Below are 22777 nucleotides of genomic sequence, written 5' to 3'. Positions count from 1 at the left end.
TCGCTTTAAGTTTTACATATAACACCGCATATACATTAACACTCCAAGAGAGTAGTCTGAATAAATGAATTGAATGTGACTGGGTTCGATCAATTTTCTTTATCCAGCGCTGAGTTGAGATGTTCCCTCAGGACGTTTCCCGAGTTTCAGTATTATCGTCACTGTCATCACTCATGCTCAAAGTAAAAAAAAAATGATTACGTTATTTTTATTTTAATGCTCAATTTAAATAAAGAAAGCTCTTTTTTTGGTACCCAAGTGAAGTCCAATAGGGCTTGTAATAACTACGCCTACGCTGTCTGTTAAGAGCGAGTGCGATATTCGCTTGGACGGTTTTAAATTGTAAATAATTTAATTATTAATTAATATTAGTATAGAATTATACATAGCTTACGAGTACATCGCACAATCTACAATATATTGATCAATCGTTTCTTTAAACTTAAAAGTACGTTTCAAAAGTGAAAAGGTAATAACAACGAATATGTTTGATTACATCTCCAGACACATTCGTGTCTTATAAGTCGCTGATATCCTCAAACTTGTATCAAGTAGTTATCAGCAGCTATAATTTTTAGAGTAATAGAGAAATCCCGTGATTGTATCTTTAGATTGGCTAGACGCTTTTTAAAAACAAAATAAATTGTATTTAAATATTTCTTTGAACTTTATATAATATAAAGTATAAAAAAAAATGTGAACCATAGGTGGATTGATGTGAAAATTAACCTTATATCGTGGATGAATAACTGAATTCCGAATCTATTGTAGCTTTTAACATTTAACTGACTTGTTAAATTGAAATTCAAATGTGCTTTTAAGAGCTTACGTTTTTTTATCGATATAATGTAAAACGTAACAAATATAGAAAAAACATTTTTATTTTTTTAATTTAAGTAATGAGTCAAACTTTATTTAAGGAGAATTGAAACATCACAAGTTCATATTTGATCACGGTGCCAATAACCTGGAAATAAAAAAATACATAATTTTTTTTTTATTTCGAATACATCCTTTTAAATTCATTAGAGGCCAGAGGGCCTTAGCTATAATGATGATGCTGATCTTCCCTAACCGATTTTGGCCACAGCTGCCATTCTCATGCGAGAGTAGCCAATTGCGCGGAACATTTATTGTGCAAAAGTTCGCGCAAACACAGACAAAACAAAAAAATATATAGCATAAGCCTGTGACCTGTATTGACGATTAAAAACTCACTTTGTATCTCACTCGTAAAATGTACAAAAATGACATAAGGTGATACGCTCTTTTTATAAAATAGGTAAGCGAACGGGCAAATGGTGGTCCATTTGCTGCTCTGATGGTAAGTGGTCGCCAACACCTATAGATATATTAACCATTATTTACATCGCCTGTGTGACACCAATTTTAGGAACTAATCACGTCCCTTGTAACAGTTACTAACTCACGCTTCAAACCGGAATGCAACAATACTAATTATTGATGTTTGGCTGTAAAATATCTGATGAGCGTGGTATCCAGACGGGTGCACAAAGCCCTACCACTAAGAATGGTCTTTAACTTATTAGAATATTCTATTATTTATTCTGAGATTGAATGTACGTCATTAAGCATTTTGACAGTTAATTTTCGAACTTTGATTCTTGATTAGATGAATGGTTATAAAAGGCAACTCTTGTCAAAATATATTTAACGTACGTCTCAATGTCAAATCAATGTCAATGTCAAAGTCAAAATCTTAATTCAATATTGCCTTACATAATTTGTTGACACGATTAAAAACCATTAACCCAAGAATTGAATTTAGAAGCGTTACTCTTGCTAATTGATTGTCAAAAATCGACCAGCTCGAAAATAAATACTTCAGACTTTAGGAGGTTAAATTAAGAAACTCGGAGTGATCTTTTCACTGATTCCATTATTATAATTGTTTCAAAATAATATTAATAGCATATTTGTTTGAAATGTCCTAAATGTGAATATTTTATTCGTAATTCTTACCATCATTCGTATTCGTACCAGCTCTAGGTGGTAGGGCGCTGTGCAAGCCTGGGTAGGTACCACCCACCCAATCATCAGATATTCTATCGCTACAAAGCAATGCTAAGTTCCGGCTTAAAGAATGAATGAGCCAGTGTAACTACAGGCACAAGGGACATAACATCTTCTTTCCCAAGGTTGATGGCGCATTGGCGATGTAATGAGTGGCTAATATTTCTTATATCGCCAATATTTATGAACGGTGATGACAGCGAACACTTACCACGTGACTTTTTTTTTGTATATCTATTATGAACTGATATATAAATAAATACATACCGTAATAATCATTCCCCTGGTTATATAAAAGTATAATCCACTTAATGCCGTCGTTGTGTAACGAATCTGACGGATGAATCTCTGTACCTATTAAATGTACATTGAAAATAATTAAAAGAAAAAATATAACAAGTGTTGTCGTGCGACAGCCAATCGCAACGCAGTTTCTTTCATCATGTATTATTGCAACGATGCATTCAGCATATTGTTGGGATTACCGCGCTTCTATAGTGCATCATTAATACTCGCTGAAGACCGTGTGGATGACTTCTATGTCATTATTCGTAAGAGAGCAGCGTCTATAATTAATAAGATGCTGTTTTTAAGTTCTAACAGTATCCTGAATACATTGATGTTTTAAATGGATAACCCATTCGTACCCATCCATGTACTCTTTGTCTTATAAATAAGGGGTTGTCTCATAAATAAGGGGTCTTATTTATGCTAAACAAAGACAATAATAGTTAATATACCTACTAATATAGTTTTTAAACTTTGTAAATAACACTATTGATTTATTATCTGTAAATAAATATTTATTATTATTATGTATTAGAATATTAAATGAGCGATTCTTGTAAATACATGTGTTTAGAAGCGGCTGTAAAGATTTGGCTAAAATTTTGTATTAAAATAAGGTTTTGCTTTTTAAGTTTACCTAATCATGAAATTTAAATTGTTTGGTTGCGTTAAAGATAAAGTTTGAAGGTCAAATTTGTGACCAACGTTTTTGATTAAAATATGAACTTTAGAGTAAAATGAATTTCGACGAAAAAGTTTTTACTTCTTTGCATTGTAGTGAATTGTTCATGCCTTAATTTGCATTTTAAATATTTTGTATGTGAATTAATCATTTTTTATTGATTTTTTTCAGTTTTAAAAGATATATTTACATAGTCTATCCTAAAATTTAAGTAGAATACTTAGTTTTTATCTTTATTCGTTTTTAACAACTTCTTTATATAGCCTGTGTTACTCTTCAATTCTTAAGCCAGTATATAAAATAAATATCCTACTACTCTCCTTTGCAGGAGGAGGCTCTACTGCATGTTGCAGACTTTTATCTGACACACTCAAATTACCTCATGATGTTTTTGTTGAACACGAGATGAATTATAAAAGCAAATTAAATACATGAAAACTTTGCTCCATGACTACATAAAATAAAAACAAAACAATAAACAATTTTCCATACTTATAATATTTCAGAGACAACAGCTATATTTAATTTATTTTTAACGAAGAGTCGAGTATGTTTAACTTACGTCCACAGTATATTCCAATGGCGAAACGTTTTGCAACACCATCATAGGCCGTTGGGATAGAGTATTAATATTCGCAGCCAACAAAGATGTCACACTTGCTCTTATAAATAAAAAAAGGAAGGAATATGCGTAGTACACTGTATGTTCCCAGCTGTCGAATACTCTGAAAAATTCGAGATGAATAAGTCACTTGCAAGTCGCAACCGTCAAGGAGATTCTGAACTCATAATAGTGATAGTCACATCATGGAAAGACAAGTCCAAAAATAGACCAGCTTAATAATCATAATATCATTAATATCATTTATATAAGTGAAAAAACATGAATGAAAAAAAAAACTAAGAATTGTAATCCTAAAATCACACAAGCACATCGTACTACCAAACTCGATGGAATTATATAAAAATAAACCAAAGGAACGGACAAGTTTGATGAGATTAAAAGGACAAAATGAAAAGTAAATAAGGCAAGACATAAATACAAAAGTGTTAATGTTATGTGTAGTTTATTCAAATTTTGATTTCCAATTATATTTAATTCGCAGTGTAGATTCTACTAGATGAACGGGGTAGAAATTTTATTTTATTAGTGGTTATGGTTTTTTAATGTCATTTACATCCGATTCTAAAAGAAATAATGCTCAAGAGGTACCCCTCATCACCATTCCTTAATCCGTATATGTTATGTAATTTTTTAGCATGGGTTAGTTTTTTTATTTCTGAATGACGAAAAGTGAAAAGTGTCATTGACTCCAATTTGTAGTGTGTTATTGGATGTATGCATCAAAATAAATAAAAAACTTTGGTTGGTTTCCAGCATTTTACTGTTGAAATATGAAGTAAATTCTTACAGAATAGCACTAATAGAAAACTTCATTATCTGCCTTATATACATTAGAGCATATTGTTCTCATGTATATAACTTATAAGGTCTAATGCATAAGCTTCTGAAGAGAATGTCATTTGTACGAGTTATATATAAGACTTCACCCTTCATCACATCAACAAATGCGTGAACATCTAAAAATAAACGACATTCGTGCAACACGCACCGCCAAACACACTGAGAAACTTATATTATCCGAACAATCTAATAATACTCCTTAACTAGCAAACCACGACGTGGTTTCTTAGCTGAAGATCAGTGCAAATGGAGAACTACAAAGTTAACTGTGCTATGTTTGTATTTATAATTACTTACGTGATCTGTAAACAAAATAATGCGGAAACCTGTGTCTGTCGTACGTCTACTACATTCCGCTATAAACTTACAACTATATTTAAAAAGGTATTTTCCCAGCCGGGAGTGATTATTAGTGGCAATATAAAATATTTATAGTAGATATTCATGCCGTGTGGTGAGGGCGACGAATATCACCACCCCATCTCATCCCGTGGGGGGCGTAGAAGTCGACCCGAGGGAATATACACCAGAGAACGGGCAGCAGCGTCTCTCTGAGTACTATGACTAACTTACTGCGATCGCCAACCCGTCTGCCAAGCGTGGCGATTATGGCATATCCCCTCATGATTCGCGCAACGAAACCACGGCTCCTAGTCCCCGGCAGCCCTGCTATTCCTAGCCTTGGTAACAGCTGTGGTAACGGCGGGGCAGGGGGTGCTAAGAATCCCCGGCAGATTTCGTGTTACCAACACCGACGACCTCTGACTGACCTCAACATATAACACGCGTACACTGCGGACCGACGAGAAGATCATCGAACTGGAGGAAGAACTGAGCAGGTTACACTGGGATATCGTCGGATTATCCGAAGTCCGAAGCCAGGGGGAGGATACGATGATCCTGAAATCCGGTAACCTTCTCTATTTCCGAGAGGGCGATCAACTGTCTCAAGGTGGTGTGGTTCATAGTCCACAAGTCCCTCGTTAACAACGATTTTCAGAGTTAAAGGTGGGACCACATGGAATTGGAGACCGCAACCCTCGGGGCCAGATGTTGGCCGACTTTATGGAGAAGGAGGGACTCTTTATGATGAACTCCTTTTTCAAGAAGCCAGGTCCTTCTTCAAGAAGACAAATATTTAATGACGTCTCCGTGATCAATGCAGTCAAAACTGGAAGCGATCACAGACTCGTAAGAGGCTCATTAAATATCAATGTTAAACTCCAGAGGTCCCGACTGATGAAGTCTACGCTCCGACCATTACCTCTTCAAATCCGAAATCCCGAAGCCTTTCAGCTCGAACTCCAAAACCGATTCGATTGCCTAGCAGACTGCGAGGAAGTGGACACATACAACGACAGGCTTGTGGAAACTGTCCGTACGGCTGGGTCTAAGACCTTCAAGACCAGCCGTACAAAAGGAACCATAAACATCTCTGCCTCTACCCTACGGCTTATGGAGGAAAGACGGAAAATTATTCTGACGTCCCCAGCTGATGCTGCCAGCTATCGGCTGATCAACAGACAGATTTCAAAGTATCTAACTCGCGACACTCGCCAATTTAATACAATGCGCATTAAAGAGGCCATCGAGCGGAACAAAGGCTCTAAAGTGTTCGCCAGAGATCTGTCTGTTGGTCAGAGTCAACTGACAAGACTGAAAACTGAGGATGGCAGAATAGTCACGTCAAGATCTGAGCTGTTGGAAGAGATTGAGAAGTTCTACGGTCAGCTGTACACGACAGCTCAATCACCTGTCAGTAGTCATGCTGTAGATCCCAAAGCAAGACTAACCCGACACTACACTGAAGATTTTCAGGACGTCAGTCTTTTCGAGATTAGAATGGCTCTCGGACAACTCAAAAACAACAAGGCACCTGGTGATGAAGGTATTACAGTCGAGCTTCTGAAGGCGGGTGGTACACCGATCCTCAGGGCTCTTCAGAGGCTTTTTAACTTCGTCATAGCCAAAGGTCAAACGCCAAAGGCATAGCACAGAAGTGTGGTGGTACTTTTCTTTAAGAAGGGTGATAAAACCATTCTGAAGAATTACAAGCCCATCTCACTGCTGAGCCATGTTTACAAGTTGTTTTCGAGAGTCATTACGAATTGTCTCGGGCAAAGGCTTGACGACTTCCAGCCACCCGAACAAGCCGGATTCCGGAAAGGCTTTAGCACCATAGATCACATACATACGCTGCGGCAAGTTATACAGAAGACTGAGGAGTATAACCAGCCACTTTGCTTAGCGTTTGTGGACTATGAGAAAGTCTTTGATTCGATCGAAACCTGGGCCGTGCTGTATTCTCTTCAAAGGTGCCAAATTGATTATCGGTATATCAGGGTGTTAAAGTGCTTGTACGAGAACGCCACCATGTCGATCCGACTCCAGGATCAGAACTCAAAACCTATCCAACTGCAGAGAGGTGTAAGACAGGGAGACGTGATATCTCCGAAACTGTTTACCGCTGCATTGGAAGATGTTTTCAAGCTTCTGGACTGGAACGGACTTGGCATCAATATCAACGGCGAGTACATCACTCATCTTCGATTTGCCTATGATATTGTAATTATGGCTGAGACCTTGGAAGACCTCGGCACTATGCTCGATGACCTCAGCAGGGTTTCCCAACAAGTGGGTCTAAAAATGAACATGGACAAAATAAAAATCATGTCGAACATCCATGTTGCACCCACTCAAGTCAAGGTTGGAAATTCTGCACTCGAAGTTGTAGACAACTATGTCTACCTAGGTCAGACCATCCAACTAGGTAGGTCCAACTTCGAGAAAGAGGTTAATCGTCGAACTCAACTCGGCTGGGCAGCGTTCGGGAAGCTACACGATATCTTCTCATCCCAAATACCGCAGTGTCTCAAGTTGAAAGTCTTCGACCAGTGTGTGTTGCCAGTGATGACTTATGGATCAGAGACGTGGTCGCTCAAAATGGGCCTCATAAGAAGGCTCAAGGTCACTCAAAGGGCAATGGAGAGGGCTATGCTCGGAGTTTCTCTGCGAGATCGAATCAGAAATGATGAAATCCGCAGGCGAACCAAAGTAACCGACATAGCCCGAAGAATTGCTAAATTGAAGTGGCAGTGGACGCAGCGTGGGCAGGCCCCCTACAAAGTGGACCGACGACTTAGAACGAGTCGCGGGAAGCCGTTGGATGCGGGCAGCGCAAAATCGGCCAACGTGGAAATCCTTGGGGGAGGCCTTTGTCCAGCAGTGGGCTGATATGATGATGATGATGATGATGATATTCTACCGGCAAACAGTAATACTTAGTATTGTTGCGTTCCGGTTCAAAGGATGAGTGAGCCAATATAACTAAAAGCACAGGGAACACAACATCTTTGTTACCAAGGTTGGTGTCGCATTGGCAATGTATGGAATGGTAAATACTTCTTACATCGGCAATGTCTATGGGCGGTGGTGACAATTTAAGATTAGATGGCCCATTTGCCCGTCTCCCTATAACATAAACCAATTGGCGAGTGTTGGGGGTAAAACTATCTGATTTAACGACAGCATAATCTTATGACGTCACGCCCCCCTCCGATGCCGCTCTGTACACCCGTATGCATTTTATTATTATATTGTAATAATAAAAAACATATATTTCATAATTGAAGCTACGCTTTTAATATTTTATACCATATTTATTCAATAAGTTTTCTTTAATTCGATTTTAATGGAGGTTTTTCGATCATCAACAATTTCGACGTTTCACATCTATCAGGCGTCCCGTGACGTTCACTTTTTTACATTTAATTTTCCTATAGATAATAAAACTATATTTAAATAAAAGACAAATGACTCCATTAAATATATACAGATCATTAATAATCTAGCAATTATTGGTAGCTGTTATTATTGAAGCGAATGCATACGAGGCTATTATTTACTACGTTCATTAATTGAGTGTTTTGACAGATAATATCAAATCGTGTGTGAGCATTTTTATATGTCTATATGTAACGTGCATTAAAAATAAATAGTGCCCATTACTGTAACAGTAACAATTAGTGCCTTACTTATAAACTTAGCTTAGCGAGTGTTTGGTTAAACACTGATTTCTCTCTTTCTGTTATTACTAATTTGACAGTCGTAAGAAGAAGACACAGCATCGTTTAAGTAATCACCGACTAAGCAACGTTTATAAGAGAGGCCGAATGTCTCTGAGTGTGATACGTATAGTATAAACGCTACGATGCAAAACCATTTGCCATTCTTTAAAAAAAAACTTTAATATTTATTTATGCGTGGTGGAATAAGCTCCAAACCTTCTCCTCAAAAAGAGGAGAGGAGGCCTTTAGCCCAGCAGTGGGTCATTCACAGGCTGTTACGGTTTTACGGTTACGGTATTTATTTATATTGATAATAATCTAAAAGTTTTAAAATAATAATATATGTAATAAAAACACTTACAATTTGACCCGATCGAGATCAAGACAATCACAGGCCGTAAAAAGAGAATCATCATAGCTACGAAAAATATTGACTATGAATAAAGAAGAAAAATTGATTAACTTAAATTTTTTACTTAATAAAGAATAATTGAAAAAAAAATCTTTTGTTATTTAATAAGCACACTGCGTATTTATTTCATCAGTGGTGATCATAAATTCAGTTACCAATTGGGATATATAAAGCATTGGACACCTAACCTTGTAATGACAAGGCTCTTTGGATTCGTTCTGTAAAAACAAACTCACAATTCGGTCGTACCAGAATGTATATTAATAAAATAAACACTGATATATATGCAAGTATCAAAACGGCCAATCACAGTATGTCAGTTTTGATCATTTCACGATCGTAAAATTTGTTTCTTACTGAGTAACTTAGCAAATGTCAATCACGTTATAAGAAATATATTGTTATAATTATCGTTAACTTTAAGTGGAGAGATTAATCTAATGTGCTTTTGTCAACGAAGGATTATAGAGATCATACGATTAAATAGGCTAAGACTAGACCAGAAGGTAGAAAGAAAAATTACAAAATTACTTTTCGTACACTTTATATCTGAAAGTTAATTTATTTGAAGTAATATGTTTTTGAAATTTTTTTATTTAGAAATTCTCAAGTTTCGGAAATGTTTAGTTCAATTTTCTTATTATATAAGGAATTTCTCACAAGTTTCCATATTAACAAAACCGAACTATGATGTGATGGACCGAAATATGTGATGATCATTTTCTAAGAGATTTTAATATTTTTGTGCTTTTAGATCAATTTTATAAAAATTTGCATGTTTTTTGCGTGATAAGCTTTTAAATACAAAAACAATGCATACTTCGTCAAATAATACAATTGGATGCAAATAAAACAAAGATTAGTGAAGAATGACATCAGTATAAGGTAGCACATGTTTTCATCCACAGCGTTCACAAGTTCAACCAAATACGAATAAAACACCCTTATCTCTTTCCAGTTGACAAGCTTCTGAAAAATAAAACGGCTTTTCAAGTTTTTATTTTTTAAATTTTGCGTAATACGCGACAAATGCTGTAAAACCGTAGAATAGCTCTAAAATCGAAAAATATGCAGATTGCAGCAATTTGGATTGACACAAATCGAATCGTTACACACAAATTAATTGGTTTTATAATTATTGTGCACTTTGTATATCTTGATATTTGCGGTAAATTGTTATAAATAATTAGTGTAAGATACATTGAAGTATTTTAAATTTATTTATATACAGTGATTATATTTTATATAAAGTCACCATGTGTAATTTATTGGGTTATATAAATAAGCAATACCTGCTTTTCTTGACGTTCGATGAGTTTGTTTAAGTCTTGAAAATATGAAGCGAGGTACAGGCTAGTACACATTGTGACGGCGTCGGTTATACTCCAAAGGAACGTAGCTTGTAAATTCGCTATCTATTAAAACAACAAATATTATTACTATAAACGGGAAATTTGATCGATTATTATCAAAATATCCCTAGGTCACATTGGCTTACGGAGTTATATTTCCCATTAAAAATACCAAGCATGAGAGAAGGAGAAATATTATTAAATGATGAGAAAAATATAATATAGTATATTTTCAAATATTTAAGCTATTTATTGCACGGAAAATATAAAATTGAAACATTTTTATTTTGTTTTATCGAGAAAGTAGTTGAAGTAGTTGAAGAAAATAGTTGATCTTCGAGCTGAAGTGATTACTAAGGACCATTGTAAAAATGAAGGCGAGGCGGGTTGAGTATAAAATAAATTTGGAACATCGCATTATTACCTCATATAAAACTGCTTTCCATTCTGTATATTTTGTAAAGTCAAAAACAAAAGGCGTCGTTCTTATAAAATATTTCTTTATTAAATCAAGATCAATATTAAAATTTTGATCGCAATTCATAACAAGTTTCATTTGAAATGTGATTGATAAAATATGTTCCACTGAAAAGTAATAAATTGAAATTATTTTATCGTGTAAGATGCTTATTATAATCAGTTATAAATTTAATATTTTGTACTCGAAGATTTTGTCTATATTTTATTTATACGACAAAATCAGAACTTAAGTTCAAAGAATCTTTATTTTCAAAAAAGACGAACGTCACTTACATGAGAACAACATGACATAAAGTTAAATATTAGATCCTTACATATGAAATTGGCGTTTTGTACGGGAGGATTATAAAGTCATTTTTTTTGTAAAATATATTTAATTAGTCAAAGTATGTACCGTTGCTATCCATGCACTTTTGCCATCTCATAAGTAGTTCATTGATGCCTTTACTAAAAAAACCATGGGGCGAGAATCAATAAACTCTTTGAAGGCGGTTTGGACTGCCACATCGGATTTGAATTTTTTTCCTTGTAAGAAGTTGTCCAAATTCCAGAAAAAATGGTAATCTGTTGGAGCAAGTTCCGGGGAGTACAGTGGATGTCGCAGACATTCCAATTGTAGCTCATCTAACTTAGTGGTTGTTTCTTGTGCAGTGTGTGGTCTTGCGTTGTCGTGAAGCAGCAGTGGCCTAGAGCCATTGACCAATCTCGGATGTTTAGCAGCTTGTTCTTCCTTCATGGCTTGCAGTTGCTGATAATAGATATCTGCCGTAATCGCTTGGCCAGAAAATTTTAGAAAGCTGTAGTGAACGACACTGGCGCTAGTCCACCAAACACTCACAAGTAACTTTTTCGGAGTCAATTTTCGTTTAGGGTAGGATTTGGCTGGGTCTCTAGGGTTCAGCCATTACGTCGAGCGCTTCCGATTATCCTCTTTCACATAGTACAGTATCCACTTTTCATCACAAGTAATGATTCGATTTAAAATCCCTTCATTATTGTGTCGGTTGAGCAAAGTAACAAAACAGTCGACGCGTGTTTGCAAGTTCGATTCACTCAATTCATGAGGTACGCAACGTTCAAGTTTTTTTTACTTTCCCGATTTGCTTCAAATGGATTAATACAGTTTTTTCACTTACCCCGAAGCCTGCTTCTCTGAAGTGCTTTGTGATGAATCCGCTTCCACAATAGCCTTTAATTCTTCATTTTCCACTTTGGTCTCCGGCCGTTTGGTCTACGGGGTTGGTTCTGAAGGTCGAAATTTCCAGAACGAAAACTTTGAAACCAACCAAAAACGCTGCGCCGCACACATCATTAATCCTTCGAGCTGTTTCTGCAGCACAGGTGCCACGGTAAAACTCGTACTCGTAAATATACCGATATTTCATGTTTTCTATTGTGCGGTAAAAAGTGACGCGAAAGAAAAAAAATATGAGGAAAAAACAAATGTATGACTATTTTCAAAACTCAAATGTACCAGCTGAATGAATTTATAAATTTTAATTTGGAATTCTTAACCAAAGAGGAGATATTTCAGATCAAATTGTAATCAGTACGAAAAACGCTAATTTCATATGTAAGAACCTAATATAATAATGGTCGCCATATAGGTAGGTACTCAGCTAACGAGATATAAAGTAAGTTTCTTATGTCATCAGTTTTAATTTTCCAATATGTAGCGTGAGAGCCGATACTTGAACTCGTTAATTGAGTTTACATTTTTTATAGTATGTAGTATTTTTTTATAAAGTTGTACTCCTTCAAACATTATATCTTTCTTAAGTATTGTATGTAAATATGTACAAAACTTATAGTAATAATTGATTGATATTATAATAATTATTATTATATTAATATCTGTCTTGAGACTGAAAAATAGACAATTAAAAAAATACCACCCAGACAAAAAGTAGTGCAGCAAATTTTGTTTTATAAAGAAATATAAATAAATATATGTAATTTAAATTACGTTTTTTCTTTAAATTGTTCTTAAAATTTTATTATTTTTGCTTGAGAATTACTAATTTATTGTAACTTACGCAATGCCAAGAGCATCACGCCATAAGCAATTCTATCCTGTCTCCAGGCCTTGCTTGTGTTGTCTCGTATATCAGCAACAAGATCCTCAATGTGACTGGCTCGCCTTATGAGTTGTGGCCAATTTTTCGCCAGTTTCAATAAAAGTAATGCCGATATCAAACCAGTTAAGTAAAATAGAATACTTACTAAAAAAAAATAAAGATTTGTGACAGAAAATTTGAAAGGTGAAATAGATCTGTTAGGAAACCTGAATCATAACCGAATATTGCTGAACCGATCCAGATAAGCATAACTCAGTTTTCATGTGCTTAATTTATGTTTCAATATTTCTTGTTCGATGGTGAAAGAAAAGATCATGAGGAAACTTGCATGTGGTGGATAAAATACAGTCACATGTGTATCACCCACCTTATAAAAGCATAGTGGAAAAAGATCTTAACTTTTTCCTCAAAAATGAGAGAAGGCTTAAGCCCAGTGGGATATTTGTAGCATGTTATTTGATATGAATCAAATAGAATGCTGAAACCAGTAAAGTGATCAAGTGACAATTGAAAAAAAAAATTGGAAAAAATATGATATTTGATGATATATATATTACGAAGAGATGCATTTTGATAGCATAGTGGACCGACTGACTGTTTGGGAAATAAATTATGTAGAAGCCACATAAGAAGTCTGAAGTAGGTTTACATAATATCCTGGGACATTTTTCACACACGGCCATCTGATCCCAAATTAAGCTTGTACAAAGCTTGTGTTATGGGAACCAGACAACTGATATACTACATATACTACCTTTATTTTGTAAATACATAATTAAATAGAAAACTACACCCAGACACAGGACAAACAGACATGTTCATGCACACAAATGTCTGTCCTGGGTGGGAATCGAACCCACAAACTTCGGCATGAAAAGGCAAGTATCTACCAACCACGCCAACCGGCTCGTCAAACAATTATAAATATGAAAACCGTCAACTTACTTAAATTATCAAGCTTAAGATCATTCTTGAAGAAATAGGAGATGCTTAAAGATGCTAATACCATCTGAGACAGCAGCGTCACTACATGATAAAAAGCATACAGTGATCTTATGTTGAATCTGCAATTAATAACAATAATGTTATTTAATTAAGTAAAGGCTTGCTTTATCCTTCTTCAATTTATTTATCTAGTGAAGTTACACATACAGCCTTTGTAATAGCAAACTTTTATAATTAATAAATAAATAACCAATATAATATTTAAGGTCAAATACAAATAATAATAATATTAAACAATCATATTAAAAATAAAATAAAACTGAAGTAAGTAAATACATAATGATATGTTTAAACGTTAATTAATTAAATATAGTAAAATAAGACAAGCAGAGAAGAAACATTAATCTACAAGACACAGATAGCAAAAAAATCTAGTCCATGTAAACAAACTGATTGATTATCAAAGTACATCCAAACGATCTTTTAGTACTAGCAAGCAAGACTTGCACGTTGCGAGCTGTTTGATACATAATCTTTCTTTTAATGAGAAAGTTCAGCGTTGGTAACAAAATTCAATTATCTTATAAGTACAGGATATTGACGAAGAAAGTTTAAACATAATAAAACAGTCTTATATAAGCATTTCTTTGGGTTGCCGGTTTGTAGGTTGACACAACCGCTGTCGTTTAATAACCAATGATCAACAATGGAATCACATATGTTTTCTAATTGAATGGATTCTAATTATCAAACTCGACTGCCTCGTTTGGCTAGTAGCTTGATGTAAGGCCACAGACCCGGAGGTCCTGGGTTCAATTCCCAGGATGGGCCAATAAAAATTTATTTGGTTTTTTGTCAGAAAATTTAGAAGCCCGGAGTCGGGACGTTGGAAGTTTGTACATTCCCGTGGTCCCGTGGTCGTTTCTGATTGCCGTCCCATCGGATTATGAGAGTTAGGGAATAGAGAGTGCACCTGTGTTTGCGCACACACTTGTGCACTATAATATCTTCTGCGTAGTTGGCTAATCTCTCTTGAGATTGGCCACCGTGGCCAAAATCGGTCTGAAGTACATTGTTATTATTATTAATTAACAAACTATTTATTTTGGCATCATAATATAATATATCTGATTAATCCAAGATCCAGTAAAATATCTGTTAAATTCTGGTTAAGCCTTGATAATAATATCATAACCATAAGCCTTGGATCTGTAGACGATCCATTTCCATATTCAATGGTATATGATTTCGAGATCACTAGCTTAGCTCGTATGCATTTATATTATGTACCTTAGCTTAGTAATGCATTCTTTATCTAAGCCCTCTACAGGAAAAAGGCCGGCGCTACGACAGAGTTGCATTGGATGCCGGAGAAAAACGTGCAAGCGTTTGTTTGTTGCTGTTGTCTCCATTGTAATATTTACACTTATCTGGAATAAAGCCAACGTTATTCGAATGTGTCGCTTTGTTAAAGGTCTTACTGATACAATGTAAATACTTTTAAAGTTAGATGAACTGCACAAACATAGTAAAATTTATAATTCTTAAAAATATAAATCAAAATAAGTGAGACGCGTATAAAAAAATAATGAATAAGTAATTTCGTTATTCTTGACGGTTAATCATAATAAACATAATACAAATATTTTTATTTTTATATGAAGCCTCATTTGTCTTGCCTATCAAATCAATCAATCATCAGCCAGTCGTTGTCCACTGCTGAACATAGGCCTCTCCCAAGGTGCGCCAAAGCTCCCTGTCCTCCGCCTTCCGCATCCAGTTGGTGCCCGCCACCTTCTTAAGGTCGTCGGTCCACCTGGCTGGAGGGCGCCCTACGCTGCGCTTGCCGATTCGCGGTCTCCACTCTAGGACTCGTCTGCTCCAACGGCCATCGGTCCTACGACATACGTGACCAGCCCACTGCCACTTCAGCCTGCTAATTTTGCAAGCTATGTCGGTGACTCCGGTTCTTTTCCGGATAATCTCATTTCTGATCTTATCCTTCAAAGATACTCCGAGCATAGCTCGCTCCATAGCACGCTGAGCGACTTTGAATTTGTGGACTAGTCCCGCAGTTAGTGTCCACGTTTCGGCACCGTATGTCATGGCAGGTAAGACGCATTGGTTGAAGACTTTCGTCTTCAAACATTGCGGTATAGACGACTTGAGGACTTGACGAAGGTTGCCAAATGCTGCCCATCCCAAGCGAATTTTTCGATCGGCTTCCTTCTCGAAGTTGTTCCTACCGACTTTTATTATCTGTCCTAGGTAGGTATATTCACTAACAACTTCGAGAGGTTTCCCCTCGACGTATATCGGTCCCGGCACGACATGCCTATTGAACATGACCTTGGTCTTGTCCAAGTTCATACCGAGACCGACACACCGGGAAGACTCGCCTAGGCTACGCAGCATTTCGGTGAGTTGTTCCAGCGACTCTGCTATGATGACGATATCGTCGGCAAATCGAAGGTGTGAGATGTACTCGCCGTTTACATTGACTCCATACCTAGTCCAATCCAGCGTTTTGAAAACGTCTTCCAACGCGTTGGTGAACAGTTTCGGGGATATTACATCCCCCTGTCTCACCCCTCTGCGCAGTTGGATCGCCTTCGTCTTACAGTCCTGGATGTGGACAGTCATTGTAGCGGCGTTGTACAGACATCTCAGTACCTCGATATATCTCCAATCGATATGACATCTCTGCAATGAGTCGAGCACTGCCCAGGTTTCGATGGAGTCGAAGGCTTTCTCGTAGTCCACAAATGCCATACACAGCGGCTGATTGTACTCTTCGGTCTTCTGCACAATCTGCCGAACAGTATGGATGTGGTCCACGGTGCTGTAGCCTGATCGAAAGCCGGCTTGCTCTGGGGGCTGGAACTCGTCAAGTCGTCTGGCGAGACGGTTCGTGACGACTCTTGAGAACAGCTTATACACGTGACTCAGGAGGGAGATTGGTCTGTAGTTTTTCAAGAGGGTTTTATCACCTTTCTTGAAAAACAGTACCACCTCACTCCCGCTCCACGTTTCCGGGGTCTTGCCATGTTGGATGACGGAATTAAAGAGGCTTGCTAGCTCTTTCAGGACCGGAGTCCCGCCTGCCTTAAGCAACTCTGTTGTGATTCCGTTATCTCCCGGAGATTTGTTGTTTTTAAGCTGTTCTAGAGCCGCCCTAATCTCTCCTTGGTCAACGACCGGGAGCTCCTCGGAGTAATGGCGCATAAGAGGGGCGCGCTGGTCATCAATACTGATTCCCATGGGTTTATCCGATCTTGAAGAGAACAACTGCCCATAAAACCTCTCTACTTCTCCGATAATCTCAGGCCTAGAGGTAACGACCCCACCATTTTCAGTTTTAAGTTTTGTCAGACGCGGCCTCCCAAACTTGCGAGCGAACACTTTCGATCCCCGATTTTGCTCAATCGCAGCCTTGATGGCACGGGTATTGGAGCGTCGGAGATCGCGTCGCGTCAGCGTTTTTATTGTTCGGTTTAAGGCCTTATCTGACAAAAACGATGGTAGTTCTCGTCGTTTTCTCATGAGCTCGAGTGTCTCAGCAGAGAGTTTTGGTGCGTTGTCTCTTCTCTGTGGCGGAAAACACTTGCGGGATGTGTTTTGCAGTATTTTGACCAGCGTGTCGGTTCTCTCATCAATGCTGCTTATGGTTTCCAACGCGGTGAATTGATTTTGAAGTTCCATTTGGAACTTTTCGGAGCCTTGAGCAGCTTGGAGCATGGTAGGTCGGAGAGTAGACCTCATCATTCTCGATCTTTCGGCTTTTAAGTTGATATTTAGAGTGCCTCGAACCAAGCGGTGATCACTTCCGGTATTAAACCTGTTGACCACTGAAACATCTCTAAATATGTGCCTTTTATTCGAAATGATAAAGTCTATCTCGTTCCTTGTCACGTTATCGGGGCTTCGCCAGGTTCACCTCCTCTGAGGCTTCTTTTGAAAGAAAGAATTCATCAAAAAAAGCCCCTGCGCTTCGAGAAAGTTTACCAGCATTTGCCCCCTGTGATTTCTGCAGCCCAAGCCGTAAGGTCCGACTTTCGATTCACCGCTATCTTGTACTCCCACTTTAGCATTAAAGTCTCCCATAACAACATTGTAGTGGGCCCTCGAGGTGTCGTTGAGGGCCTTTGCGATGTCCTCGTACATCGCTTCGACCACATCATCAGAGTATGTCGAAGTTGGCGCATATACCTGTACAACCTTCAGGGAGTACCTGTCGGAAAGTTTTAGGACAAGGTACGCTACCCGGTTCGACACACTACTGATTTCCACAATGCTGCTAATGAGATCCTTTTTGACTAGAAAACCGACACCACCCTGGGAGAGGTTATCACCTTCGCGGAAGTAGAGTAAGTTACCGGACTCTAGAGTTATCGTGTCCTCCCCCTGTCTTCGGACTTCAGATAACCCCAGTATATGCCAGTTTATATGACTTAACTCTACTTCTAATTCGGCGAGGTGATGGTCCAGCCTCATCGAGCGTCCATTATACGTTGCCATTTTCAGTCGTTTTATACGGTAGCCTGCCGTGAACCGGTGATTCTTAGCACCCCCTGCCCTGCCGATACCGCGACCGCTACCTTGGTCGGGCCTAGCGGGCTTGCCGGTAACTGGGGGCCTTTTTTTGGGCGCATCTGCCATTTAGGGAGGGGTTTGCCCATACTCGCCGCGCTGGGCAGGCGTGTTGGACGCTGCTGCCCATCCCCCCTTTTCCCCGTCCCTCAGTCGCCTCTTACGACACCCACGGGATGAGATTGGGGGAGTACTATTCTAAGCCGGTACTCCACGGCGAAAAAAAAGAAAAAAAAACACGGCGGACGGTCTTGCCTATATTACTAATATAAATATTATTAAATTGGTAATTCTTATATAATAGACCGGGAGAAGGTGACACAAAATTTCAGGTCAATAATACAAGATTTTTTGACAAATCGTTCGACACTCATATCTTATCCGATACGTTCGATTAACGCCCACACGATTGAGCCACCACTACCAGAGCTATGTCCATTATTTTCCATCTCGTCATTACGTTATTAGACCCCTGAAGAGTCGCCATACTGATACAAATGACCTGGAATTTTGTGTCACCATCTCCAGGCCTATAAGTAATTGAAGCGTTTAAAGACATGAGTTACTTTAACAAGAATGCCAAAATTTAGAAAATAAATTCTTGGAAAATATAACGCAAAATTAATGATAACAACTGTATTTTGAAATCACCAATATTTTTTTTATATTTGTGTCATAAATTACATTATAATTGTACTTACGTAGTTATCGACGCTTTGGTAACTAACACAAGTGCTTACAACCATTTCCCAACGTGAAAAGAAATGTAATGCAAGTAATTTATACGATTAAAACAATTATGATATTCATTTGATACTTTAGTCCGAAGAAATAGAACTTATTTTCCAATGAACGAATTTTTTACATACACCATTTTTTATTCATAGGCATGTCATTTGATTTCGTGAAAAAATATTTATCAAGACAATCGGTAAACACTTTCAATATACTCGATTTCATAAATCACGGCCGACTTGATTTATGAAGTGTTTCGATTTTTATTATTTACGTTAGAATAAATAGAATGAAGATATGAAAAATTCAAAAAAATTTTTTTTATGTCGGTGAACCAATATTTATCTTCGTTATATTAACTTGGTATCTTTCAGGGTTTATATATTGGTTTAATCCAGTTCTGACACCTTATTATTTTATTTCATTAACCATACACCCAACTTTTACCAACAAGTAATACGTGATGAACATCGAAATATTGCAAATATGCCTCTGCGCCAAGTATTGGCTGGTAGTTAGCCAATCTACAAAATATGTAGCAAGTTATATAAAGTAAACCCTTTGTTTATTTTATTCATTACTTAAAAAAAAGAAATGAAGTATTTTTTATTTGGCGGCAAAATCTAATATTTGGTGGTGTTATATCCCAGATTAAAGGTCGAGTTAGCCAGCGTAGCTAATTGACGTTACACGACTATTTAATTCCTGTTTACTGGACCCATATTTATCTAAATTTCGTTATGAAATTGACACAATGGGTTCAAAAAGATTCAAATTTGATTATAGCATATTAAATATAACAACCCGCATTGGAGCAGCGTGGTGGAATAAGCTCCAAACCTTCTCCTCAAAAAGAGGAGAGGAGGCCTTTAGCCCAGCAGTGGGACATTCACAGACTGTTGCGGTATATCAAATATAACAAACACACACGTATGAATGGCGTCTTAAATATTTTATGAAAATACAACACCATCGGTGCAGTTAAGCAATAACGTCGAATTGATTGCACGGAACCTTCTCCTCAAAAAGGGATAGGAGGCCTTAGTCCAGCAGTGGGACATTCACAGGCTGTTTCTGATTGCATGGGCGCGCTCCACACCAAAAGTAACAGTTGATCACTGTCAAAAGTTTTTTTTTCGTATCCGTTTTGTAATTACGCGTCTATTGTTATTTTGGAAATATTCTAATATAACATAGCTTACAATCTTAGGTTTATATAACTTACATATATAATCATTGAATACACAATAAACACAGATTATAAAACGCAGAGATATTTATAAAATATTTAACAGTTAAAAGTACAACAAATAACCAAATTATTATCTCATAAAAGACGCGTGCATGGACAACCTTGTGGTTTTATTATAATCATACCAATAAATCGTATTATCAAAATATTTATCAATCAATTTCGTGAAAACATCAAACATTAAATTAGATGAAAACCCTTAGTCATAGCAGTGACTGTCGCAAAACTGACAACAATAAATACGGCCTCAATTATTGTTAGCGTTACTTTGCAGTACTATAATTAAACACTGATCTCTCTCCTCTTTCTGACATCAAGGATTTGATATTCGAAAGATAAAGGCACAGCATTGTTTTGATTACTCCCTGAACAAAAGTTATATGTACATAAAGCTTATTTTGATTTCAAATTTTATGATTACTTATCGTTATTAAGAAAACGTTAATTATTTAAATGTAAGGGGGCGACAAATATTTTGATTAATATCAAAATGGACAAAACATTTCGTTTTTGAAAGCAATTATAATACCAACTTTGATTAATCGTAGTAGACGACAAGTTGAATAGATTTTTGATGAGTGATAAAATGTTAATATTTTTCATTTATTAACCTACCATAGAAATTTATTTATACGATGATTCATACAGTTTTCCATATTAGCTGACGTTAAGGGATAATGATCATATATTATAAGGTCAGGTTTATTGACTGCCTCGTTGGTCTAGTGGCTAGATATAAGGCCGCAGACCCTGACCGGCTCCTGACGTCTGCACTACACTGAGGAAATTCTCAGTAGCAGCCCGTAGTCTGGAAGTTGGAAGTATGTACACTCCCGTGCCTCGGAAAGCACGTAAAGCCGTTGGTCATGCGACTGAAAAAGCGGTCAGGAGGACATTATTATAAGGTTATAGCCCCCGATTTATACCGAGTGATAACAAATATTGGGTATTCTGGTTACATACATAGATTAACGGATAAGAGTTATCCTCCCTTAAAGATCAAATTTCCACCAGCTTACATTATAAGATAAACCTATATTCTAAATTTAAGCTTTCATACTCAGTAGTCATGACTGTGCGTTGATAGTCAGAAAATACTGTATTATTACATACATCTTTATTATCCGTAGACCAATTCGGTAAGAACAAACTTGAAACTCGCTCCGGAATAAGATAGTAAAATAACAGAATTTGGATATTGACTATAGTAATTAAACGTTTAAAATCAAATAACGTGTGACAGTATTACTGGTGGCAGGGCTTTGTGCAAGCTCGTCTGTATAGGTACCACCCACTCATCAGATATTCTACCGCAAAACAACATTACTTGGTATTGTTGTGTTCCGGTTTGAAGAGTGTATGAGCCAGTGTAATTACAGGCACAAGGGACATAACATCTTCGTTTCCGAGGCTGATGGTGCATTGGCGATGTAAGCGATGGTTAACATTTCTTAAAAAATCGGTTTTTAAAATTTCACGAATGAGATGAGTCCTTACAGAATACCACTGACTCCGAAAACCACTCTATACTTGGTATGTTCAATAAATAAATTCTTTAAGTCCATCGAGTTGCCCTATATGAATAGTCCTTATCTTAACGGCGAGACCATGAATGCTTTGCCATTAGCGCTGTTTTCTCAGTTACCGTTTTGGATAAGCGCCGAAATTTAAAAAAAAACACACTCGACAGTTTGCTGATTCTTTTCAAATCTTGGTATTTTCTTTTTTTTAATTTTTTGTTTACTTTGACTATAAATAAGTTATGATAATGATTCTTTTTAAGATTTTTTTTAATTACAAAATTATTTGTCAATGAATGATGAATAATAAATATTTACTTATGTATAACCATTTATATGTAAAATATGTCACTAAAAACCTTAATTTGTACCGTAGCGGAGACAGAAATCGACTTAGTTATAGTATAAATGAAAGTATTTTTGACAATCTTTACATAAAATAACCATATTTAGTAAAGAATGATCAATCAGTTTTATTTCTACTATCAAATTAAACTTTAAACCTATACAACAAAATTTCGCAACGACCTAATTGCATATGTTCTAAAACTTGCAACTCATTCGAAATGTGTCTGACTTGCCAAAACAACTTTAATGAAAACATGTCACGATGATTTCACTAGTCTACCCTCATTTTAAATAAGTGCAACTGCTATTATAGTTCAAGCAAAACTGATCGGTTTTAATATACCATCAAGTTTGAGTTAATGGCGAAATTTACGTGTCAAAATGTGGCGTTTAAATCGTTTTTAAAGTGGAGTATCACTAAACTACGATGTAAAAAGTTGGTAGTTCCTTTCCTCAGAATAATAAATTATTTAGAATTGTAAAAAAATATATAAAAGTTAAAATAAATATTATTCTAAGCTCAATGAAA

The 22777-nt window shown here is 36.7% G+C and overlaps 1 protein-coding gene across 1 annotated transcript; it reads right to left on the bottom strand.

The window, feature by feature from the left end:
• Positions 1–904: 904 nt before the first annotated feature.
• On the bottom strand, positions 905–15215 carry LOC126775014 (gustatory receptor 5a for trehalose-like). Its single transcript, XM_050496733.1, has 8 exons — positions 15094–15215; positions 13804–13922; positions 12836–13002; positions 10241–10363; positions 9769–9917; positions 3567–3729; positions 2302–2388; positions 905–967 (listed from the first exon to the last, which is right to left on the bottom strand). Exons 1-8 carry the CDS (start codon positions 15213–15215, stop codon positions 905–907), a joined length of 993 nt encoding a protein of 330 aa, XP_050352690.1.
• Between the last annotated feature and the right edge of the window lie 7562 nt (positions 15216–22777).

Source organism: Nymphalis io, chromosome 2, assembly GCF_905147045.1.
Source record: "Nymphalis io chromosome 2, ilAglIoxx1.1, whole genome shotgun sequence".
Taxonomy (NCBI): Eukaryota; Metazoa; Arthropoda; class Insecta; order Lepidoptera; family Nymphalidae; genus Nymphalis; species Nymphalis io.
Note: the sequence above shows the minus strand (reverse complement) of the source record. Positions and strands in the feature narration are given on the sequence as shown.

Excerpts from the sequence above, each read along its gene's own strand:
- LOC126775014 (XM_050496733.1), bottom strand. The coding sequence starts at position 15,215 with ATGGAGACAACAGCAACAAACAAACGCTTGCACGTTTTTCTCCGGCAT. Across the intron at positions 13,003-13,803 it reads TCTTAAGCTTGATAATTTAA|TAAGTATTCTATTTTACTTA; the intron begins GTAAGTTGACGG and ends ATTTTTTTTTAG. Across the intron at positions 968-2,301 it reads CCAGGGGAATGATTATTACG|GTTATTGGCACCGTGATCAA; the intron begins GTATGTATTTAT and ends TTTTATTTCCAG.